The sequence below is a fragment of the Pempheris klunzingeri genome, chromosome 21 (genome assembly GCF_042242105.1).
Source record: "Pempheris klunzingeri isolate RE-2024b chromosome 21, fPemKlu1.hap1, whole genome shotgun sequence".
NCBI classification, from domain to species: domain Eukaryota; kingdom Metazoa; phylum Chordata; class Actinopteri; order Acropomatiformes; family Pempheridae; genus Pempheris; species Pempheris klunzingeri.
The window spans coordinates 11,333,915-11,360,739 of record NC_092032.1 but is presented as its reverse complement, the minus strand read 5'-3'; the positions used below and the strand labels follow the sequence as shown (position 1 = coordinate 11,360,739).

Here is a 26,825-nt window from a genome sequence, read left to right as displayed (position 1 = left end):
ATATAATGATTATCTGATTGGTTTACATAGGAGTGAAAATCAGAGTATCCTCCTGTACCTGTGCTATGGGGCTGTGCATTTGTCCATGTGAGTGATTGGGTTAATAACCATGCAGAGAAGCCTTATGTTCAGAGCGTAGGCTGCCCTACTTTTGGAGATGATGATGAGAGGCGGAATATGAGTGGGCTGTTGGGGGGGACACATTTAACTGTCGCACCATGCCAAGAAGAGGGCTGACCATATGGTGAGAGAATGTTGCGGTGAAAAGCAAACAAAAATCACGTCCTTCCTTTTTTTTTTGGGGCGTGTAGACATGTGAAAGCTGACACGAATGCAGGTTTCCCCGTGCTCTGTGGGCTCGTGCAACACCGCACAGACCCACATTCATCTCTTTCAGCATTAATGATGTGTGCATCAGCAGGACCTCTCCAGGCCCAGCGGGGCCCAGTATACCAGCACAGCTGCCCTGGGTACAGACCCATCACTCAATGTCAGAGCAGCCCTCACTGGCTCTCTGTCCGTCTGCAGAGCAGTGCCACAGATAGAGAGAGGAAGTGATTATTTCTAAGGCCTGTGCTTCTTCTCTCTTTTATGTACATTTTTACATGCTGTGTGTTTTGACATTTTTCACATATGTACAATATATAGAAGTGTACTAAACTAGCTGCTGCTCAACAGCTACTGTACCACTCCTGCTACCTCCAACCAATGAGAGCTGGTGTTACTGTGCTGGCAGACTCTGCAGTTGGGAGTGTAAAGGAGGCAGTAAAACTCTTGGCTATGCCATTATTTTATAGGCTCTATAAAGATATCATTACACAACATATTGTCTATTAAGATGCAACAAGCTGCAAACAAAAAAAGCCAAGCCTATGCTAAGCACGCAGTTTCAGCCAGATTTCAATTACCAAAGTGTACAGAGACTGCATGAGAGGAACAAACGGGGATGAATTAACAGCTTTCGGTAGGAGGCTACTTTTTCAAAGGCCATCATCGCTGCGCTGCATTCTCTGCTAAAATTGCTGCCCCTCTTAACTGTGCATGATGGGGCGGAGCAGCTCTCCATGTTTGCTAGAAAAGGGTGGCCACTAAGGTCTGAAGAACAACGCTGAAACGCAAGGACTGTTTAGTCCTTCCCACTGTGGAACAAACACAATTACACCTTCAGAGGCAGGCAGGGGATGTCACTCTAACCTTATGTACAAAAAAAAAAATAAGAGTGGGGAAAGGAGTATGGAATAAGACAGTGGAGAAGAAAATGGACGGACAGACGGTAGCCAGAGTTTGTGTGATTTTTGCATCACATTGCTCACCATTACATAACGCTTAGCTCCGTGAGTCACAGAAAACAAATGACATCATCAGCTGGTCTGATTCATGTATACCTCGAGTGGGCCAATCTTTGTCTACTAGTCACTTAGCTGCTTTTCTTTTATTCATGGTCAAAGCTTATTGAAAATTCAATATTTGCCTTAATTTTATAATGTTACAACTTTCTGTCTGTGTTTGGACCCATAAGCAGGAAAAAAACAACAAGAACAACTTTAAATAAATGCTTGATAAAAAAAGCCAGCTGAAAGAAAACTTGTTGTACCTTGCTCCTTTATTTGTCTGATCTGTTTCACAGTTTCCTTCAGGATTGCACATTTGTCAGGCTTGACATTGAAGTTGTCAATGTCATTGAAGTTGGCGAAGATCAGCTCGGCAAGCTCTTCGATGTATTTGTTCTCGTGCTCGCGGTTGCGCTTCTCGTTGCTCCGCTTTGGACTGTGGAGACAGAAAGAACACTGTGGTGAGAAAATACAAAGAAGACGGTAACAGCTGGAGGGATAAAAAGCATAGGAAACATTTACAAATGTGGGTAAATGTACAGACGGATGACAAATTAAGGGGAAAACAACAAAGGCAACACTTCCACGGAGTGTACCTTCAACACAGGTACACGGATTGGAACAATCATGCAATTAACATCCAGTCAAGTTGTGTGACATGTATAAAAACGGTGAGCAGGCCCAGTCGATTCTCATTTTGTATCAAGATGGCAAGTGGACCTAAGTGGCTTTGAAAGAGGATTCATTGTTCAGCACGGATGGCAGGAGCTCCAGTCACAACGACTGCTCAACTGGCTGGTGTTACAATAGGAAAAGTGACATCTGCTTTTAGATCTATTGGAAAGATGTGGTCGACAGCGAACATTTGATGACTGTGATGTTCGTGCATTGGTGTGATATGTAAGGAAGAGCAACTCTTCTCCAGATGACAGAGAATGTCAATGCAGGAAGTATTCCCACTGTGTCAGCAAAAACAGTCAAGCGACAGTTACATAGTGAGGGATATTATAGTAGGTTTGTAGTGAATAAACCCCTTATTACAAAATGAATGCACATTTGAGAGTTCAGTGGTACAAAGACCATAGGCTCTGGTCTACAGAGACATGGGAAAAAAATTATATTGACAGATGAGTCATTCCTCACCATATTCTCAACAAGTGGGCGAGTGCATGTTGTGGTGTACACCATTAGAACAGTACAGGCCGAAAAGCCTGACCCTTACAGTGAGGGGATCCAGTGGCTCTGTTATGCTGTGGGGGGCATTTTCCTGGCATGGTTTGGGTCCCTTAGACTGAACGGTCACTGCAAATCACTACAAAGTAGTTCAGAGTGATTGCCTTCATCCTGTAATGAAACATTTCTGTCCTGATGGCAGTGGCCTCTCAGGATGACAATGCATATGCTTGATGAGCGTGAAACTCATGTGAATCATACATTATGGCCTTAACAGTCACCAGACCTCAAACCAATTCAACACCTATGGGAGATTTGGGGCTGGCGTGTTAGCCGGCGCGCTCACCACCACCATCATTAAAACCCTAAATGAGGGAAAATGTTTTGAAGAATGGAGTTTGATCCCTCCAGTAGAGTTCAGAGGACTGTAGAATCAATGCAGAGTCACAATCAAGCTGTTCTGGTAGCGTGCAGTGGACCAACACCTCACTAAGGTTTTTTTTCTTTTCTTTTTGTCACTCCTCTGTATGCTAAGCAAAAGCAATTCTACCGCAATAACAGAAAGAACAGGTGGTAAGAAAGAACCTGAAGCAGGGCAGAAAAGATGAGTGTTCACACACACACATCTGTACACATGACTAAAGGGCCCTCTCATTTTCATAGCTGCCAAATGAGTGCACAACATCTACTGCAAACCTTGGCATGAAGTACATTTAGAGCAGGCATAGGGCTAGGGTCAATTATTCTCCATATGGCTTGAAATATATCTCTAGGCCTCTTCACTCTGCCAACATGGAGCACTGCATCAATAACGGCATCCCTTATTCTTGAGTGCTTGGCCACAGATGAATTATGCAGATTTATTGTACAGAATTCAATAGTGCCCCGGGGTTGGCTACCACAACAGCATACAGCCATTCCTGTAACTACTGGGATGCTGGTATTTGCAGGTAGAAGTAGCTGCAGCTTGATTTTACTTTTATCATCTTGAAAACTCTGACATCATCCTTATCTTACAATGGGCAATAGGAGGGTTTGCAAAACAGTGGGCACACTTGCTGACCACACACTTATGGTGGCCAGGTCGACCTGACCATTGCTGCATCAAAATGACACTGCCCCCTACACTTTTGTTATTGCCTTGAAGAGTATACAATTAAATGAAGTAGAAATGTCTCCCACTGGAAGTCTTTTTTAGAGGAAACCTGCCTTTTGGCCAGAGGTACAAGTCTTACCTGGGTCCTAGAAGTTCGGCAGAACATTCTTTGCGTTTTCGTGACTCTGCCCTGGCAGGGTCAGATGAGTTTTCACCGACTCCACTCATCCTCAATGCATATCAGCGTCTGGAAAATGAACACAGAGACAAAAACAGGCTTTCGTGAAATGCATACATCTCACCAAGTATAGAAACACACACACACACCCAACATCAGAATTATGTAGAGACCACTTCTATACTGTCGAGGTGTGAGCATGCCAACATGGGCATCTGCATACAACGCACACATTTACACACACAATCCAGTGCCAGGGGCGCAGGTTGATCCACTCCAGGAGAAATGAGTGAAAATGGAGCGGAGAAAGAGATTCAATCATTTCTCTCTGATGGTGCAGCTCTCCCCAGAGAGACTGAAATGAGAACACGGCGTTTTGCCCACAGCACCAGACTGCGCGCTGAACCATGCACCAAGAAAAACCCATTCGTTACACGATACCAAGCAAAGCCAGCTCACAGTGAGAGCCGAGAGGGTTTATGATCACAACATGTGTCCGTGTTTACCGAGTACCTCTGAGGATGCTTTTTACCTGTAGTGGTTGGCATGCGTCGCTCAAAAATTAAATGCAAAAATAATATCTTGTCTGCTCTTTTTAAGATCAAGCCACAGAGCATAAGATCTTAGTAAGTAAGAATTCATGTTGTGACCGTTTTGCACTATCCAAAGTGACAAGCTGGCTGAGGGCTGTTTCTGTTAGTAACACCCCACACACTGCTATCTTGGGTTTCTCCGCCATTTAAGATTAAATGCCATTAGGTTATGTTGTGAATTTATGTTGTGTCCTTAACCTAAATCAACAACTTCAGAGACAGTTTGCATCCATACCAACACATTTTTTTCTGTTCCTCCTCTAACCCTGCGAGTCAGCACAAACTAAACTTCATGCCACTAAATGAAAGACAATCAATTATTGATCAGAGTAATGTCTTATTAATTACCACCATCATCTGCACCAAAATTCGATGGTGGCTAATGGACTTGGATTTCGATATAAGATATAATCTGCAGCATAGGGGTTGTGAGCACTTGTCGTCTTCCCAAGCAAATGGCATATTTAAAAATATATGCATGAAAATAATTTCTTCTTTGTTCATGAAAGATGGGCGACCTGCCGCTCTTTGCTTTAAGAGGGTTGAGGATGGAGGAGAAGAGAAAGACTGACAAAAAAAAGAAGGTTTTTCCTCAGCACAGTGCACAAGGTTGGGACATGCTGTGTTGTGATACACTCTCAGCCACTCTAACCATGGAAACGGCTGTGACACACACCGCTCACTGCTCAGCCATTACATAAGGCATATTAGAGTACAGCACAGCACAATGTAGAGCAGAGCGGAATAGCATAGCTTAGCTGAAGGAGGCTAAACTAAAAAGGGAGCTAGTGACCATGCAAACTTGAGTCTGGCTCCCTCCTGGCCTGAAGTGACCTACTTTAAGCTAATGGTAGGGTCTGTGCTCAAATGGATAAAGTCAAAGTAGTGGTGATTGGCCAGAGAGGCAGAGGAGACTCTGAAGGATAAAACCCATTTCTACCGTTCTGTTGACAAGTGACTTGGGTACTATTGGCCTGTAGATTGTATGGACAGGTAATGAACACCAGTGTCACTCTGAATGTCCTTGCATTATGCTCTTTTGCTTGCCATTAGGGTGTCTTTATGCTGTGGCACTGTGCTGTCCACTGAAATTATAACAGCCACTATAGCAGAGGTTATGCGCTTTTATTAATGACAACAGAAACAGGCCATTAAACTCTCATAGCTAAGTGGCACTCTCCATTCCTATTGGTTGTGCTTGGGCTTTCCAGCACAAGTTACCATGGGGATTCTAGAGCTGATTGGTTGTGCGTGTCCCGCCGGGCCGGATATGATTGGTTGCTTTCCTCTCCTTGACATGGCAGTAATGATGGGTCAGTGTACGTTGAGACAAATAAGAGGGACTGGAAGTACCAGGCACGTCTCAATGACACCAACACAGACAGCCAGACAGCCCGGCCAGCAGGCTGCCAGGCCGTTTTTGTTGCTGGGGGGTCCGATCTTCACATGGGCAGACTAGCAAGGGATGTCTAATCCTAGAGAATGCCCCGGATCTCTGGGCAGCTATAACCAGCTGAGCACTGCTGTTAGCACTTACTGTACAGAGCTGTGTCACTGAGTTAATTATCAATGTTGGCCACTAGGGGAGAGTTCCTCTTTCTTGCAGATGCTCTTGCAGGCCACAGTTAGTGAATAGTATCATGTTTCTTCAATGTTTGTGTGTTCAGGACATAAACTCATCTCTGCCGACACCATGTTATACACAACACATTAATTTTTCTCATTTTCCTCTAAAAAATTTGCCTTACATCTTTTTTGTTCCTATCAAATCTAACAATGTAGAGGAATGTGTACTATAAAATGAGACCTGATGGGACAAAGAAGGTGGTTGTCAAACACAAACATTTTGCGCTGAAAAAGACAAAAAAAATAAAATAAAATGCAGGACATTATACTACGCAGGTGTATGTCACACAGAGACGTCAAGGCAGTGACGTTCAGCATGATAATGGAGCTGGCGATGATGACAAACAATCACATTTATGCTTCTGAATACAGGTACAGCTTTGAGCTTTGGTCGTGACAATGCCTTCCAATCTACCTTCAGTATGACACATGCATATAAATGATTCACTCACATCTGTCACTTAACGACTAAACAAATAAAACCAACCAATTTCACTTTGTTATACCATGTAATTTAAAAGGAAATAAGAGCGACACAAGGTCTTGGGTGACACGACCAAGAGGGTTTGAAGACAGCAGGATAACACTGCTCAATCATGAGTTCATGGCTGTGTACACAACAGCTCTTTAACACAACTTAAAATGTATTTCTTAGTCACTTCTTTTCAAACAAGCAGGGAGATTCTCAATGGATTTTCAATATTTCGGATTATTAAACCGTGGCTCAAAAAGGTTTGATCAAGTCACATCACACTGCACAGTAACAAAAGGAGGGAGTGTTAAGGGGAAAAAACATTCTAACTGAATGAAAAACATTTAGATGAATTTTATTGTTACATCAATTCAAGACTGAGCTAGCACTAACTTTAGCTGGCATGCAGACAATGAAATCACCTCCAGGCCATGTTAAAGGTTGTGTAAACATAACTGTTAAGCACAGATATATGCATGCATAAGAGACTGCTATCCATTGGTACATGTGTGCCGATATTGACTCAGATCAACGTGGGGTAAGTAACCTCATTGTGTATAGGACTGATATTTAGAACGCCATCTACCAAATGTGCACTTCAGTGAGCTGTCAGCTCATTTGGTTCATTAGTATTTCAAATTGAGGCACATGGCTCATCAATTACAGTAAAGCATTGACAATGTGAAATCATTGTAGGGCTAGACTGACATTGTCAAGTTTCACACATGCAAGATGAATGAAGGCAATCGGCCGAGTAAGAAAGGGTTAGAAGAAAAAGTGGCACCTGCTTTTATTTAGACTAAATGTCCACCTTGAAAACGCAGATATTCTCAGATCTACGTTTTTTTGTGAATATAATAGCATAAAAACAGGCAATACCCAACTCCTGACAAACACGAGCCAGGTCATCCCGTCAAGAAGAAAGCTGCATGCCATTTGTTAAAAAGGGAGATACATTTTACACTTTAAGTATGAACTGTCATCTACGGTTTGTCTGACAACTGCTTGCTATTGGTGGCAAAGCACCGGCAAGCTCACGATGACTGGGAAAGTACAAACTTAAGATCTGACTGGAAATGATGCTAGGGGGTCATGAGGTTTATTGGAGCAGATAGCCTTTCATGTAGTTGTTTTGCTACTTTGAAGTTGTGATGAGCTTAGGTTTCCTCTTACATAAGTGTAGTAAACACCTCTACTCAGACTCCCCTCTTCACGTCTCTCTTACAAACACACACTTCTGAGACAGCAAACATAATTGTATATTTGTGTGCCGACAGGTCAGGCCTGCCAGCATGAGCTCAATGTTTCTCACTTCATTACAGGTTTTCATCTTCATCGTGGCCCATCTGCGTGACTGACTCACACGGCTAAATGAGGGGTTAGGTTATTAAACCACTATAAACAACCACAGCACTGCCTCAGCAACACAACATTGATGATTTTCCAATATCTGAACTTGTTTATTAGACCGACGCGCCACAGATTAGTTATATATATGCCAAAACTTACATGAAATATGAAATAATATACTTTTAACTGTATATAACAACTAACAGCTTACTTGAGCAAACAAAAAGAAAAAGAACACATGTAATGGGTAAGGACACAAGTTAAAGTTTGAAAAATCAATTGACTTTGAAAGCGCTAGGTGCACTTGAGGGAGGTGATCATAGGTGTGTGTCATTGCTTATGTCTTAGGTGTCACAAGTGTAGACTCTCCAGGACTGAGCTGGAGCCAACCAGTCTGGCTGGGGAGGAATGCAGAGACAACACGGGGCGGCTGCTGCTGCCTGGAGAGCTGGAAGCGACGTTTCCTCCTGTCAAACTCAGCTGGTACAACCTGTGCATGACATGCTGTATCAGACCACAATAAACGCCACCAAAGCACAACAAATTAAACCTCTAACTACACCTGTGAGGCTTGTTAGGCTGTCCACATGACTTCATATGAAAAATGTTTAATCAAAGGACGCACATTGCCAGGCAATTTTACTTTCCAACTGTTGAGCTTGAATAAACAATGATGCCAGACGACATGGCGACATGGTGCGTTTGGCCATAGGGAGACTCAAAACCAGTCAGGATGGCAGTATGCTGCTATTGTCCAAATTTCAGAATTTCATACGTCCACCATGGTAAGACTCCATGGTCTGTTTTGGTCTGCAAATGTGGAGCTGCATCGCTGCAATGTCACCTCCTGTTTGGTGTAATAGAGATGGGAAAATGGACATCTATTCAGAATTTTAATGGTAAAGGGAAACAGAGGGTGTGACAGACTAAAACAAAATGTATAATCACATGTGTTAACAAATTAGCCAATAATTTTTTAAATAAGCACCAGGTACTGAAAAGCAATACTTCCTAGCTAATAATTACCCACAAGGTAAAGTGGTGAGGCTTTCTTATGTGTGATCATCAGTAATTCAGCTATATCTTTCATTGACTTTTAGCTCATTCATATGATCATAAAATCTGTGGTCCAACTTGAGGATTTCAGTTCAGTTTATAGAAAAACAAACAGTCATTAAAGTTTTTGTTTTACAAATATGAATATGGATGCTTTTGCTTTCATTTTCCATATTGTGATGCAGACTCCCTGACCGCTTATTTTGCAGTACAGTCCAGTACAACTGCCTCACATTCTACCTTTATGAAGCTTAAAATGCCCAGCTTTAGATAAAACTTTTCAGGAGACTACCAATACAGGACTATGTTTATTATTGAGATCATAGTTAGAGATGGTGTTGTACTGGACTGCATTATATTGAAAGGTAAATGCGACTAGCAAAACATTTGAAACACCTCTGAATATGAATACAGTCCAGTTCATCACCAGTGCAACCTCAATAATAATTAAAACAGACCATTATTATCCGATTTGTACTGGATTACATCTGATTTTACAGGTGTACCTGTAAAAAATAAAGTAACCCTTGAGTGTGTAACAAAACCATTAATTCAGCAACCCTTGACCAGGCAAATGTCCACATTAGATGCATCTGTGTAACTTTGTCATGTGTTTCTCAAACAACAAAACAAAAAGGTGTACAGATGTGACACAGCCTTCTAACTACCACATTCAACCACTATTACTAGACAGTTTCTCTTTAATGAACTTCAGCTGCCATAACCATACAAAGAGAGCCGGGCTGCATGCACAACACCAGAGGGGGGGCCTTCAAAAACACTGAATCACCCATTCCAGTCGTAGTATAATGGAGGGAAAAAACGGATGCAGCAGAGAGGGAGGGGGGGATCAGAGTCTGATTGCCAATGGGAGAGGGCATGTGCCAGTGTGCCATTCCTGTAATCATGTGGGTTAGCAGGGCTTTGATTATAAAGACACACCCAGTGCTTCTGGAGCGCAGAGAGTGCTGAGCATGACTGTGCATTAAACTGCATCAAAAGCTATTGGGGAAATGGTTGAAGTCTCCTGCACTATAATAATGAGGGCCCTTCCAGAAAGTAAAAAACCACTGTGGGGCACTGAACAATGTCTTGCTGGTGTGTAATCTGTCCTCACATGGCTTCTTGGTACAACAGGCCCCAAGAGGGAACTGGAGAACAAGAGCACGCCAATAAAGACTGCTTCTGGAGGGCTGCAACATGGGCCATTTATTTCCCCCAAACTGAGGAGGAAATCATGACAGGGGAGGGGCCCAGAGGACTCATGTCGTCTCATTTTACATCTCAATATTTGCAAGGGTGAGAAGAAGTGCTCAGAGAGCCAAAACACACAGAAACATGCTGGAACCATGTCAGATGGTATTAAATGCAAACATGTATCTAAAAACAATATCAGTTTCAACCGAACGCAACTTGGGTGGGGGGCTGCAGTGAACTCTGGCCTTGCTGACAGCTGCTGTTACCTTGAAACAGATGTTCTGATATTAGGTTTGGGTCAAGGGAGAGGCATAGGGAGATGAAGGGAGGAGTGTGATGATGGATTGAAAGCGATTAAGAGCAATGTGAATTTGAAACCTTGAATCTTGAATTTAACGAGATTTGAGTGATGGGAATGTCACTCTGGACATATTGAGGAATCCGATCAGTGACGGAGATAGCTAGGGAGAAAATGAGAGATCAGACTGTAGACAGAGTAGAGGAAGATGGGGAAACAAAGGGAACAAAAATAGGTCATGGGCCTTTTTCGCCAAGTGTATGATGTTGGGTTCAGTAGATCCTGTTTGTCCCTGTTCAGAAACTGTTTCCATATACGTCACTGCTAAAGCACAGAATTACATTATATAAGTGCGTATGTTAACTCACTCCTCACACTCGCTCTCTCTGGCCTGCTTATTTGTGTACGCTCTCCAGTTTTAAGACAGCTAAGTGGCATTCAAAGCCCCCTGTTAGATGGTTACTCAGTGCACAAAGCAAACCTCCATTTTCAAATGACATGTGTCCAGTAAATCTGACAAAAAACACACAAACAGACCCTTGTTGATGTAGCAGACTGAGTGGTATGCACCTTGCCTGCTACCCAGTCCCACTCAAGAGCATGTCCGCTCTAGAATCACTGCAAGGTAATGGCTATAAAGTGCCGGAGTGCAACCAAGAGCCAGGACCCCCATTTACTGAAAGCTGATCATGCTCATGAATCTTTAACACTGGCAGTCACTTCAGGATGTCGCAGGATGGGAAGGGGAGGGCTTTCTGTATAATAAGCACAGTGAGCTACGCTGAGGAGCAGAGAGCTCAGATCATGAGGAGGAAGAGAGACAAAGAGTCAAGAGACGGCAAAATTGATTAACTGGTATAAATAAGCATCCCTCCACAACAATGTAGTCAACAATTCATCTGTGGCTGAGAGCACTGCCTGAGGGGAGGTTCAGATGTCACTGTGGAAATCAGATTATTGTTAGGTGAAACAAAGGGACACTCTGAGTGGATCTCTAAGTATGATCTGCATAAGCATCAATCGACGTATTTTTAATCGATCAATACTGACCAGTATTGCCATATATCCATCTGTGATCCTTTGTTTATTGTAATCTCCTCCTAACTCACATGAACTGTATGTGAGCAAGTGAACTGTGGAGCAGCACAAAACAACCAGCAAGCAATTTCAATGAAACATGCCAGCACACATATCTACTTTAAGCAAATAAATTATATTTTTAGGGTGTATTATGCCTCAAAAGTGTTGCTATTGACATAAGAACACATTTAAATGTCTGTACTTTGTTCATGACAGTCAACTCTTAAGAGATATTATATAAAACACTGCAGGAAATTGAATTAGCTTCAACATTTTTACTGCGGGTCAACTTTAAGCTATGTACGCACTGTGTCAGCTATATTACAGAGGAAAATATAAATATTAGATTGAGACTCTGAACACACACTTTACATTAGATGACTCATACTGAAGGTAAGAGAAAAAGGTATTTTGCACTTACACCACAAAAAAATTTGCAAGTAATGTGACACTGTAAAACAAAGGTTTAGTACATTAGTAAAAACAAAGCCCATTTGAACTCAATGCAAGCAAACTCATGTGGGCTACTGCAAACTATTATTTTGAGGTGTTGTAAGAACTGCTGGCAATACAGTAATCCTAAAAGACACGTTCTAGCCAACGTCATCTGAACTGTAACCTGTATAGTAACAGAACCGCGCAAGAGTGAAGCTTTTTTCCCCCAAAACAAAATGGATGTACACTGCAGACCAACAGGACTACTTGCTGCAGCCCTCACTTTCACAAAACTGCTGGATCTGGACAATGCCAGGCGCAGTGTGTGGAAATCGGGGAGAGAATTCAGCAGACTTCCATCTCAATATCTGTACAAGTCAAGGAGACCGTCAACCAAAAAAAACCTTTTCGAAACTGAACTCTGACCTGCAAACAACGTTCTGACTATGTGGCTCATCAGATGGTAGTAGGAAAATGCTTGGAGGTTTTCATATCAAAGCCACCATCAATGCTCTTCCCTTATAACAAGAGAAATCAGCTAAGAAACAGCCTTCAAAGCATCTAAAGGGAGTACTGGTCATGGATGGAAACACAAGCAAATATAAGTAAATGAATAAGTAGGTTTAATAATATAGCACCCTCCATGATAAGAGACGTCAAAAAGTACTTGACAAAGAAAATAAAGACATACTAACTATATATACACATATATATATATCTAACATACAGAAAACACCATGAATATCTAAGTCTGAACAAATACATCTTGAGCTTCTTTTTGAGGCTTATTAAAAACCGATGCAGCGGGGGGGGGGCATGTGGGATTGTTTTCATGGGGACATATCAGGGCAAGGATTATCATTTAAAAAAAAAATGTAAGTGTTTACACTTTTGCATCATCTGTACAGATGGTCATTTTGTGTTCAGTCTTAAGTGTGTATCTGCCACATTGCACAGTAGAGTTGTGTAAAAGGAGAGTTGGCAGTGGTTATGACTCTCACCTTGGTTTCAGTCCAGAGAGTCCCTCAGGCCATTGCTGCAAGACGGTAACGCTAGGAAACCTTTAAGCATCGTCCACTTCTCCCTGCTGAAAGAAATAACAGCATAATTGGAATGTACAGTATAGAGTGTGAATAGGCATTACTGATGTAAAGTAAGGGAATGCTTTTAAGATTGCAGCTGCAATGTACTGTGCCATTTTTTTACTACAATAGTTAGGTGATGACAAGTGAAGATGTATTAATATACTTAGGGCTGCAAAGAATTATTTTCATTATCGATCAATCCACTGATTATTTTCTTGATTAATCATTTGGTGTATAAAATGTCAAAAAAATAGGGGAAAATGCACATTATAATTTCTTGAGGTCCAAAATCACATTTTCAAATTTCTCGTTTTGCCCACAACTCAAATTCTGTTCAGTTACCATGAAAATCTCATTGGAAAAAACAAGAAAAAACCCTGACAGAGGGATCCTCTTACAAGGTTGTTTAGGTGTGCTCAAGTTTCCTGATTGGGCAAAAAAGATTTCACATTATGCTGCCCTTCTTTTACCATTAACCTGTACTCAACGCAAAACTACTGTCAGCTCATACAGTGAGTGTGCAAGATCTACATAGAAAAATGGTAAAAGCCAAGTAATGCTATTCTACAGCATGCATATTACAAATCGTACTGCAAGTCCCTCTGAGTAATGTTTACTGACCCTTGAGTTTCAATACAGTTTAATTAGAGAAAACAGGCATTTCAACACAAAACGCTGTACATTTCTATTATAAGACTCTTATAGGAGTTTGAGTGTAATCAGTCAACAGAATGCAAAGCTCAAAAACATGTACCAAAATGTCAGACACCCTCCCCACCTCTTAGCTAGAGACTTTACCACAGCCATTCAGTTAACTGTTAATGTGCTTCAAACTCACAAGAAGTCATCGTATCTAGTGCTAACTGTTTGCATTAAGTTAGCATGGAGCTGCAAGTTAAGTGTCCTCAGGGTCTTTTCACCTCCTCTGGGACCTCAAAGCCTATTAGATCGTGGAACACAGTGTGCCTTTTTAATCACGGCACACAATTAATTAGACAGGAGAAAAGTTTCAATTTTAAATCATATTCCCATTTGGATAATTAGAAAATACAACTGGTAACTCAGAAGAGGACTCTGCCAGGCTATTTGACTATGCTGAAAAACATCTCCCACTGACAGGTTTCTGTGGAAGAGATCGGCCTGCGCTACATGTAGCCCGATGGAGCGAGAGCCAGCCAGTCCCTCTTGGCCTGGGTGATTTCTCCCAAGTACCTGCCAAGGGAGCCGGCTGAGGAATGCACTCACGTGATGTCATGTGCTGACATAACTGGAGAGTAAACCGATTCCCCTTTTGAACCGTGCACAAGTCCATACCTAGAAGCCATGCGGAAAGGTGATATTTAGTACTCTGAACTGCACGCTGCACACTCAAACAGCTGAAATCTGTGACGAGCCAAGGAAGGTGACCAAATGGACAAATGATATCTTGGGGAAATAAAAAAAAATAAATAAATTTGCACCTGTATAAGACTAAATATCAAGTATAAGTATAAAGTAGCTGATTAACTGATTGGTCTAGAATATTAATCTTATCTTTTCAATGAAATTTAATAGCTCCATAATCCTCGGCTCCACCTTCCTCTTTTCCTTTGCCTTTCCTGCATGGCTCTTAGTTCTCATCCTCTGGAGGAATTTCCTCTGAGCTTTAATGCTGTCACATGCTCAGTCTCAGTCCGGCCCTTGATCTGTGGACTGAGTGACAGAATACGGCATAGTGTGAAAACACTATTGACTAGTTTAACAGTATTCATTTTTAAAATCCCAAACCAGATTAAAAAAAAAAAAAAAAAAGTGTGGATTTTTACAATGAGATGGGTCGAGTCTTTTCTTAATTGATAAATTTAAGTCAGCTGCTTTTAGGAGAACCACTTACTAACAGTGATTTCCTCTCAGAAAATCAATCAGCTGAAGCATCTGTACATCCATCACTTTATCTGACTGCTGCCTTCCAGGACACTGGTGTGGTAGCCTGTGCCATGCTTCAAATTTGAGTTTAAATGCCCACAATGTAAAGTATGGACAATATTCTCTGTCTAAGACTGCACCAAAGCATCTCTCACATATTAGCCAAGCTGAGCCATGTCAATGCTTCCTGTGAGATTAGGTGTGGGGACCTGCTAGTGACATTAGTGGTGTGATTCGAGACTGGTGGCGAATAACACCAGAAGTATGCACGCACATATGTTTGAATGGAAGTGTGCAAATCATCTGGGCACACTGGAAGCACAAGACCTCCTCAGGAAAAGGACAAACTTATTTCGACTTGAGCTTTCTGTCCTTGAAGGTCTATTTGACTTGGCACAGAAGCGTTGAATGACACATGGTGTAACCTAAATAAAAACACATAGCCCTGCCAAGACTACCACACCGCTTAAGCAGCAACATTGAGTTTCATGTTAGCCTGAATACTGGCATGACACAATCAATAAAGCTACTTGTGAGTTAATGAGAAAGTCTGTTTCAAAATAAGAAAAAGTCAATACAAATATGAGAAGTCACAAAGATAGATGAAGCCAGAGAAAACAGCATACACCAAAATGGTAAAGCTCAATCACTAAAAGCTGACACAGGATCATGGGAGTATCTCATTTGACCAATGCACTCACAGTCCAACCATCTGTTGGTATTTAAAGAGGAAGGTCAAAGGTCATCAGGTTAGAAGTTCAAACTCCACTTAAACAGACTGCAGCCAATTAAACCTCAACTGGTTATGGACAGTTTCACTGCTCAGAGCAAAACCTCACATTATGCTTAATATTTGTGACAAAACAAAATGATCTCAATTGACTGAAAGTGAAACAAAGTAAGCGTATTGAACCTGAACAGAAACAGCATACACTGAGTGACTGAATGGCTACAACAGATTTCACCTCCAAAGTCATACAGCTTTGAATGTGGTACACTCTCGTCAAGACAACTGGCATTTCTTTTGACAGAAGCAGACTGATCATGGGAGGTGAGCTGAAAAGTAGCCAGAGCCTTGGGAGTAGTTGTAATGTAGTTTTCTCCCAGAGTTGGCAATTGGCTCCTTTAAAGCGAACGGCTTTAAAGCATTGCTGGGCTAACAATGCTAATGAGCCGGCTAATCAGGTTCAGATAGGACAAAAGGGTAGATAGTTCATGTGCTAGAAATTGACCACGATGGAAGGGTCACACAAGGGCTAAACACCAATGGAGCCCCTACTGTGTGCCTTTTGAATGGCCCACTAATGGCTTTCAATTCAATAAGAATCAAGGCTGATGTCTATCCTAATGAAAACACCTGCCCTTTTCACTCAAGTCGCACCAATGTTTGGTCAAGATCCTCTTTCTAACCAATAATCAATTGATTTTGGGTCATCTGGGGGTGGTAACTTTGAGGTGTGGTAAACCACACAATCAGATTACTCAGCCAAACAAAGACTGAATCTTATAGATAAGTCGCAGAGTGACAAAAGTATTCATTTTCACCACAAAAGAGGCTTGTGACAGCTTAAAGGTTAAGCCCACAGCAGCAAGTTTAAACCCATGGACCAGCCATGGAACTAAAACTAAAACTTTACTGCCTCGGTTGTATGTTAGGATACCCTGGAGCAAAGCACTTGATACCCATTATGTAAGTAGAGATGGCCAATAGCAAACATTACAGGAATGTGGTTGTACTGGATTTCTCTCAGGAGATGTGTAACTGTACAGTTGTGAAGCCCAACACAGCTGGAAAAAAAAAGGCTCCGATAGTCAGGAAAACCTTGATAGATATAGAATAGTTGGTTTGTCAAAGATTTCACAAAAACACTCTTACAATTTTCAAAACTCATAGGTTGATCATTTTCATCGGAAAATGCTAGATTATTCAAAAATGAGTATAGCCTTATGTGAGGTGATTTCCATGTGTAAACCAAATAGTGTACAATGCCAAAAAGGTTTCATCCCATTTTGAGTAATACAAAAATTAACCAACTTTAACTGCTGAAGTCAATTAACAAAAAAACTGGAGTTGATACTGTTTTTAGAGTGAGCAACAAGTGTACTACAGTAAAACAGTTTGAGTCAAGCATGATTCCAACACATCAATTAACAAAAAAACCCAAAGAAAATGTCAATTTGAGTGTCTTCTTTCATCATTACCATAAAGAGGGGCATGGAAAGGTATGCTGTTAAAGATTTATACTATTTTGACTGAAAATCCTGGAGTCTTGGTGATATGGGCATATACAGAGATCCTCAAACAAACCACTTATCTATTACACTTTGGCGCCATGCCAGCAGATTTCAATGGGCTGCTCTGATGCAGATGCAACCCTGTGCCAGGTGCTCTTACATCTGTTGCTCAAATAGCAACAGCCAGCTCCTTCAGCTGTGACCTCAGGGACTGTAAACACAAATGTGTAAGTAGCATAATGAGACTGATAAGACGTGTTGTAAAGTGTGAGTCATGATGACAAGAGAAAGCAAATGTGTGTAGCTGAAACAACCATGGAAATGCAGAGTTAGGGTGTGTGTAGGAAGAACAATTTGTGTGCACAGCTGACTGCATCATGCTTGGAAGATGATTTGGAGCTCATCTTGTGACTGCTCTGCATGTTAACTGCATATCTATTGTGCGTGTGTATGTGTGTGTGTCCACCATCTTTTATTGCCTGTCACAGTTTGTAAGGAATTAGTTCCTGTGGAGGCCTGAGGCTGTACAGTGGGAGCAGACTCAGGATAAGGAGGTGCCATGTTAGCATGGAGGGGAGGGGAAGAGGAGATCAGCTGACACAACTATGTCACTTTATCAGCCAAAGACTGAGACAATGTGACAGGCCAATGCTCAGACTCACAGCAAATGCGCATACAGTGCCGGACGAATCTGCAAAAAACAACTAAAGGAAAGCAGTTCCGCTTAGGTAGAGGTGAGCAGATAGGGCGGAGAAAGAGCTTCATAGTGTTTGCCTGGTCCACTGAGCCAATGTGTGAGCAGGGTAATAATCTGTGGCGCACATTTAGGGGGATGACTTTAAACCCCAGCATTACCTGATTAAGAGCGCTGCTGCTCTGACAGTGGAACATGTAATTGGACCAGACAGAGCAAAGAGCAGAGTGAAGCAGTCCTCTCTCCCTCTCTTGGTCATTCTCTCCATTTACACAGTCCCCTGCTGAAACACACTGCTGACAGCCAGGTCAGGTAGACCCTACAACTATGGCTATTTAATAGAGGTTAAATAGCTTTTGTTTAGTTAAGAGAGTCACCAATAGGAGATAAGATTATTTTTTTTCATGTTGGGTTTTTAGTGAAAGAACTGATTATAGAAACACCCATGTTTGCAGTAAGTCTGTTAAGATATCTCCAGTTTAGTATTTGATAAAAAAGAGGTCATGTTGGTCACTACTGTGTACTACTACTAATAACCGTCATGTTAAACATTGCCACACACTGTACATATATAGACTCATCTGTACATGGAGAAATATACACCGTAAGCAGTTTTTTTTTTTAACCCAACATGTTACTATTAACATGTTCACTGTTGGTTAAAATGTGGTGGAAAGTGTTCCACTCAGCGTTTCCTAATGCTGATGATACCTCATCTAAATATTCAGTTAATGATGGCCATGGGATGATGACCTATATGGGGACATCTGAGGTACCTTGATTCATGAATCTCCTACCAAACAACGCCACTCCTACACTGAGTTTTTAAATGAAGGTGGTGTTGGTCAGCTTATGTAGCGAAAAGCATCAGTGTAACGTCATGGCTCTGCCTCCACCTGTGTAATCTCCTCTCCAATGAGTGCCTTTGTTTTGCAACTGCACTGCCAGATGAGATGGGAGGCGGTTTTGTTTTGACGGCCCACATCTTCAGGTGCCAAAACCACAAATCTCTGGAGTAAAAGGTATGAATGGGAGCACTTAAACGTCCAAACAAACACGTGCAGACTTGCAGACCCCATGTGCAACAAATAGAAGTAATTTGGCTGTTCTGTTGGGGTTTGGAATTAAATAATGTAAAATTTCAGTGTTTGCTTATATGAATTACAAACATCATAAATGTTTTGTTAGCATTAGTAGCATAAATACAATAAACTAAAATGAAGGGAATAATACTAAAAAAATAAAAAAGACAAAATGGCCTTAAGCTCACTCACATAGTCACCATAATTACCATTTGATTCAAAAGAACTGGCCTTTTAGCTTTGTGGCCGTGGTGGACAGTGTGCTCAGGGCATTTTAATTTCTGAAACATATGTAGTGTGTGTTCATTATATAAGGTTGAATGTGGAAAAATGCCCTTTCCCTTCTACCCAACATTAAAACAGCTGCTTTATTTTATCTAATTACTTTCCACAGTTCCAATTTAGTAAACTGCAACACCATATTAATCATACTAGAACGTAGTCTCTTTAGTCATGTCCACGCTATAGGACTCCATTATCTCAAAACACATTAAAAGAGCCATTCTGCTGCATTTCCATTTGGCATGTTCCTTCATCACAATCAACACAGCAGGTGCAGTTTATTTCTCTCAGCTGGGCTTCGTTGGAAAACAGAGTAAACACTGAACCTTCATGTTTGCATGGTGTAAGTGTCTTAAACATAATCTATAGAAATAAAACCTGGCTTCTGTTAAAACAGATCTGGAGCGCTGACAGTCTAATTTTATCTTACACATCAATAAAGGAAAATAATTATAAAAGGAAAACTATATTATGTTTGATAGCTGAGAACTTTTTGATGTTTTCTACTGCCGCTCTACACGGATATGCCAGAACAATGACCCCCAATCAATAACCCATCTGCTGTTAACCTCTTATCACTTCCTTCTCTCTTCAGAAATTATATGGAATTAATGACTAATTGACAAAACTATTGCTACGTTGTTGTTGTTTTTTTTTTAAATACCTGTTAGTTACTGCTGTGAACTTAAAGACCTGATTCACATGCAGACCGTGTTCGCCTATTCATATTGGTCGTTTCACTCACCATTTATGGTTCATTGTGGGAGTTAATGGGGCGTGATATGAGGCTCATGAACCTGAGCAACATTTTATGTTCTCAGCGATTAATAAAAAGGAAAACAAGTACTTCAACTGATGGGTTCGTGCTTAATTTAGTCATAATAATCTACAGTATGGATGGAACACACAGGTCGTCTAAGGAGATTCCCTACCCTGCTGAAAACGGTAAAGATAAAGCAAGCAAAACCATATTATAGGTCACTGAAGGAACACTGCTGAGTCAGCAAGAGAGCAAGAGAGAGAGAGAGAGACAGAGAGAGAGACAGAGAGAGAGAGACACAGAGAGAGAGAGACAGAGAGAGAGAGATCATGCTGGTCAGAGTTTGACCCTCACAATGTGTACAGAAATGAAAAGCCTGAAACTGAATCCCCACATTCCTCTGGCTTTATGACAAGCGAGTGAGAAATGCTGCTGCTTTGCACATGTCATTCCATACTACCTTAGCCCAGCCTGCGTTGGCGGTGAGCGGCCACCTCCATTCCAGAATAAGACTGTATGCTAAATTTTTTTCAGGAGCGATTCGCGCTGCATATTTTTGGACCACCCACCCCACTACAGCAGGCAGCTTGCTCAAGTTTTCTCTCCCTCCCTCTGTGCCAAGGATTCCACCCTGGGCAGTGGGAAAGGTGCCAACCACATGCTAGCACCCGGTGCCACAAACACTGTGTGGCAGAGGAGAAGGCAATTCACCCACTCGCACAAATTAAGACTTCAAAGCACACTCCCTCACCTTTATCTACATCTCCATCCTGCCATGCATCAATTTAAAGAATAATAATCTTATACGTTTTATAATCAAGCTTTGTCATTCTTTGAGGTGGGTGGGTGTTTTTATGCTTTTCCATAAAGAACTTTATAAGCTCTGTTTAAGTAAGTTCTTGTTAAATGACATTTTATTACCGATATCAAATCAGAGATGACTGGAAAGAGCAAAGGAAGCACAGTTCCTCAGAAATGAAAATGAGGTACTCGCAGTGCATGTTCAAAGTAGCAGCAGTTATTAAATCTACTATATTGTACAGCTAAGCAATACCAGCCACACAAGCACACAGGAAAACAGCTGCAGAAGCATTGTCACATAGACATGTGACCTCTGCTGGCTCCCCTGTTCAAGCCAAACTGGCTGAGGGCACCTTCTTAGCAATGAGCAGTAGACACCACAATATCATTTAGCTTGGGAGATCAATATGCACTTTGCAGTAGCTGACCTATATAAGTGGAGCAGCGTGGACTGTTGAAATCATTGCATTGCCTGTCAGCCTAAAGATCCTTTTCACCCCAGAGGAGCCTAAATGGGAGTAGAGCATGAGGTAGCCTATGGTGTAGAGTAAGGCAAGGCAATAAGGCTAAATCAATATTGATATGAATCATGGTATTTTGTGATAAGCGAATACACTGGATAACACCTAAACGTAAACACTGAAACTTAAAACTTATTATTCATGCTCTTGACGTGGTTGCTGGTATCGTAGCTTTTCAGGTGACGGAACAAATTAGTTGTGTTTCCTGTTTTGTGGGATGATGTGCGTTCACGTTCACCGCTTCTGTCGTTCCCCTCGGTTCCATTCATTGCTTTCCCTCTTTTCCACAGGACATCTAAGCCTACTTTCACATTCACTTCCTTCGCCAGTAGCGCAAACAATGCTTCTGCAATAGGAAATAGGCATGTACTTTGACGTGCAAGCCAAAAAACTGCAGACTGACCTGTTGTTTCTGCAGTGTAACAGGCTGTTAGATCTACTCCACCCCGAGTGAAAAAATTGTCAGATATTTATCATCTTTATGCATGCATTTCATCGTGATCCCATATCAAAATCACTTAAATCATTCAGCCCTTGTGTGATGTTACAAATCTCAGTTTTAAAAACATTACAAAGTCAAATAACTCTAAAATAACTAGCTGTACCATTCCAGCGCGAACTGGCTGCCCCAGGGATTTACCTCACCTGCAAAATGATCACAGCTAAGTCAAGGACACTTCAACAGTGCATTTGTTTGCCAATAGAGAGCTTACATGCTCCTGATTGTTAGATTTGAGAGGTGTACTCTTCCATGGTCTATCAGCACAGATTGAACCTCTTGATGGCCAAACACTGGGCAGACAAACTAAACGTGCAAGTTATCCAAGAGCAAAGTTGAGCTAAATTATTGGGTTCAGTATTATCAGAAAACAACTGTACGCGTATCCTGGGAATCCCTGCTGTTGTTTCCCAACCAAACCTTTAAAGAAGCAAAACAATGTACTTAGATATCGCAGAATCAGTCAAACCAAAAAACATCATGTACAGGCTGTTGTTAACAAGACAGGACCTACTTTCAGCACAGATAGATGGGATGGCTGATTTGAGGTCAGCTGAACAACACAATAACAACATGCCTTGAAGCAAAGACGGAGTAAATACTCCTGCTCTTCACTGTCCATGTCAAAGCCCTCTCAGCTTTCCATCAACCATCTCTGCTCTCTCTGCTGCCGTTTCCCCCTGCCTCTCTCCCTCCGCTGTGAAAACCTGGCCATTTCCCCAGAGCTCATCCCTCACGCCCACCCAGGACCTGTCACACTGCTGTTTCCATGACAACACAAACGTAGAGACAGCAGGGTGAGATGCCCAGTGAGACAAGGCAAACGGATACCAGGGGGAGTGGTGCATCATGTCAAGAATACACTGTGGCCCTTATACAGCATGTGATGGACAGATAACACAATGCGGTCCGATGTGTTACATCTTAACTTGAGTGGAAACCACATGGTTTCTTGTGTGTTTGTTTGACCTGTCTTACTGCGCAGCCAAAGTCTATATTCCAGTGTGGTCTAAATCATTTTTTAAAATGTAAAGAAGAGAAAATGCTGATAATTCCAGTGTTCCTTGACTGATCTGGTCAAACTGGTCTGTCCAAAAAGAAAAAGCAACCCTTGTAGTTTCTCCTGACATTGGGTCTTTGAGTAAAATGTGCAAATTTGTGAAAGGGCAGTGCTTTGCAACATATGAAGGCCCAGATTCCTGCCAGCCTCTCAGTACTGAATGCTGTCATTTGACACTGCTTTTAAAAAGGAGCCCAGGAGTACACATTAAAGAGCCCGTGTGAGACCGAGGGGTATGCTGTTGTTCAGGAGTTGGCCGCACTAAGCGGCAGAGACAGAGATGTCATTTTCCAGCCTGGTTGAAATGAGTCAACCTAATGTTGTTAGCAAAGAGAAGTGTGTGGAAACAAGGAGCAGTGTAGTTAACAAGCAAAATATGAAATGTTTAAAAAGCGACTCGTGTTATAATTTAAACAGCGTTCCTAAGATTTCTTAGGCGCCATGCAGGAGTTTGGGGCTATAACTCATGATTACCTTCATTGCTAATGAATCCGTTGATATATTCAAATTGCTTGTTCTGGACGACTCACAATCCAAACCCCAAAGAAATTCAATTTACTATCATAGAAGACTAAGAAAACAGGAAATATTGAAAACTGGAGGTCGCAACCACAACATTTTGGCACTTCGAGTTAAATTTGACACAAGGAATTAATTCAAAATAAATTTGATTTATAGACAGATCAAATAATTTCACTCAGATTAAAGAGGCGAGTTTTATAAAATATAAGAAAAATATTGAAATGAATTTCTAAGAAATAAAATACAGAAATGCTGGTTCACATGAATAAAACTAAAATAAAATCTGTGTTTATTTGAGAAGATTACCACATAGCCACACATATGAATCACCTGCATAAATCACAAAGCGTATTTCTGGCATTAATACAAATTTTTAGTTTTTATTTAACATGCAGCTGCAGTACAAAACACTCATTGCTGGACTATCAAATTAGACCGACAGCAACTGGCAGTGTATGCTACAGAACAAGGGTCAAATGATTACAGTATCACTAAAAGTGATGCAACAAAGCAACCTATCACAGGGCAAAAGTCAGGTTTCTCTCCAAGAGCACCGGAAAGTAAGCCACCGCTGTGCTTTCTGGAATTGTGACCTCACTTTGAACATGGGGCGAGCAGCGGCAACATAGAAAGATGGGCTTGTGTGAAGGAAATTACTGAGTGGAGCGCAGACTGACAAGAAAACCAGCCAGCGAGACATAGATGTAGAGGTCCCTTCCAAATCATGTGACAGGCCGGGCATTACTCTGTCACACACCTGTTGCTATAGTCGTAGTTTACAGCGAGGTAACACCCACCACACAAGCTGTGCCAAGTCAGTGTGAGAAAACCTCCAGTCAGTTATCCTTATATAAACATCCACATACTTGCATACACGCTCGGATGAATTCCTGAACTGTCATCATCCCGGCACAGTCATTCTTCTGCACAGTCCAGTCAAAATGACACGACACCAACGTTTGAGAGTAAAGGCAAAAGCCCGGTTATGCGATTAACACAAACTAGTATGCTTCAACCTTTGAACAGAACAAACCACAATAGCAATAATACTGTAGGAATGCATGCTTCCAACGGTACAGGGCTGCATTTGTGTAAGTAGGAGGGGGCTGTCACAGGCTTTATATGCATGCTCCATGCTCTCCTCAAACACACGCCCACATTTAAAATCATCCAGTTGGAAAATCTACTTTATTTGTCCCGTCTTCCAAGGACAAGTGACGTGATCAGCCACTCTCCACAAAAAGAAATACTTGTAGGTACTTGCATGTTTTGTTTCACTGCGAACTAAAAAAAAAAAAAAAAAGAAGTCAATAACTTCAGGCACTGTGCCGTGGAGATAAAATGCTGCTCAATCTGACAGGAGGCATATTTTTTAAAACGCATGCAACACAGGCCTTCAAACTGATCAAATTATGCGCTTCAGCCTTTTTCTAATGTGCCATTAATGAAAACTATGAACAACGTGCCACTTAAACATCGTGAGAGTTTACTTTGCATATGACTAAGCACAGTAGGTGACGTAGATCTGACTGAAATCCATCACATCCTCACAGAAGCCCTGAAGTTGCAGCCAAACCGCAGCTGGACAGCGTGTCATGTTAAATCTCCTTTCTCCTGTCAGTGATGTGAACGGAGAACTGTGCACCATCAGGTGGGCTGAGTGATGCAACAGAAACTGCTCAACTGGTTCCACGGGATGCGTTCCTCCAGCGTTACTGAGAGCTGCGGTGACAGTTATTGAAATGGCACAAGCTGCCTGCCTGTATAGTCCTGAATCAGTCAAGCAGGAGAGCACTTACAAGGAGCGCAACACACACACACACACACACACACACACACACACACACACACACACACACACACACACACACACACACACACACACACACACACACACACACACACACACACACACACACACACACACACACACACACACACACACACAACCCCTGTGCAGCACCCTCCCCACACTGCATGGGTGTCTCACATGTTTAAAGAGCATCTTCTATATGCAATTTAAAGTCCCGCCTCTATTTGCATATTTTCAATGAAGCCTATGTGAATCCATTTGTTGCTGTCTAATAATTTTAAGCATTTTTTTTTTGCTTCTGGAAAGCAACGCCACAACAAACCGCAGGCACCGTGCACATTCTCTGCTCTAACACCGAGTTGGTGGCATGTAGCTGAGTCCATGGACAACTTTCTGAATACATTTTTTCCCCTCTAATGTTTGAAGCCTTTGGTTTAAGTGCTGCCATTATAGCTTGGCTGCTAACTAGCTCGACAATGCATTAACAACGCCAGCCAAACACAAGAGAAACATTAGTTCAGCAAAAAAAAAAAAAAAAAACACACACACAGAAGAAAAACGAGGTTGGTCTCTGCGTCCTGAACAAATGCAGAAATTTCGTCAACTTACCTGGCGTGGGGAGTAGTAAAGAGGCATGGCTAACACCACAACAAACGGGGTTAGCTGCCCGCTCAAACACATGGTGCTGAGGTCCGTCCTGACTCTCAGATATTCTGACAACGACGTTCAAAGCAGCCAGATTAGCCTGCAGCTACACAGCTAGCATGCTAACTACGCTCCTGCCGTACTGGCGAACTTCGTCCGGTGTTGTGTGCACGGTCACCCGCTCACTCAGCACAAAAAACAATGACATATGAAAGTACTGTGCGGGCAACATTTTACTTTCCACCAAACGTGTACGTGGCCACGCCACCTCCAAATAAACCCCGCTGACAAACTGCAACAACTCGCCTGCGAGCCCCCTGCCCGAGCCGTCTAATTGAGTTTGCTGCAGAAAACACTATTGACACAGGCAGCGGGCTTAGCCGAGAAGCTAACGCTTGCTAATAAGCTAACGCCGAAGCGACAGCCTGTGCCAGACAGACACACAACCGAGATTGAAGACCTCGCGTCGGATCACGGATTTCACAACTAAAACACCTCGGCCCGTCTCGGCAAGCAGCACCAACACTCGTGGCTACTTACGATTCAATACTTTCGTCCGTGTCCTCGCTGTTAAATCCCCTTTATCAGACGCAGCGCTGACCTTCGCGGTAGTGAAACAACATTTCTGCTGGCTAACTGTGCCGCCATGTTACTCCTGCTGTGCAAACCAATGCTGAGTGTTTATCTGGCTGGTAGCTGCTATCCTCCCCCACACCAAACCACATCACGGGGCTCCGGCGGTATCAACTCACTTACCGCCGGGATCCGTGAGCCACACTACGGCGATTTATGCCGGGATGACAAGGTACTTGGTGCTGTTTGATTGAGCCGCATCCATCCGTCGACATTTAACCTGACAGTCACTTAAAACACCGCCTTGTCACGAATGTCAGCATTGTTAAAATATTGTGGTAAAGGTGTGCAAACTATGACCCATCCCATCTTAATTTTCTCAGTGAGAGCAAAAAAAAAAGTGTGCGGATGTTGCTCCAGTGCAGCAGAGGGAATAAACTCACCAGTATGGATGCACATGTAA

The 26,825-nt window shown here is 42.1% G+C and overlaps 1 protein-coding gene across 4 annotated transcripts in view; it reads right to left on the bottom strand.

Annotated features, from left to right (window-relative positions):
* The window catches only part of ncoa2 (nuclear receptor coactivator 2), a 52,731-nt gene extending 26,150 nt beyond the window's left edge, over positions 1–26,581 (bottom strand). For 2 of the 4 annotated variants that reach the window (XM_070852896.1, XM_070852899.1), the window contains exons 1-4: positions 26,330–26,451; positions 12,887–12,972; positions 3,740–3,847; positions 1,595–1,767 (exon numbers count right to left, since the gene is read on the bottom strand). In XM_070852896.1, the coding sequence (XP_070708997.1) occupies positions 1,595–1,767; positions 3,740–3,828 (262 nt within the window). In that variant the 5' untranslated portion in view covers positions 3,829–3,847; positions 12,887–12,972; positions 26,330–26,451. Of the gene's footprint in view, positions 1–1,594; positions 1,768–3,739; positions 3,848–12,886; positions 12,973–24,197; positions 24,283–26,329; positions 26,452–26,545 lie in introns of those variants that run through there. The other 2 variants (XM_070852898.1, XM_070852897.1) reach the window with 2 other exon arrangements.
* Between the last annotated feature and the right edge of the window lie 244 nt (positions 26,582–26,825).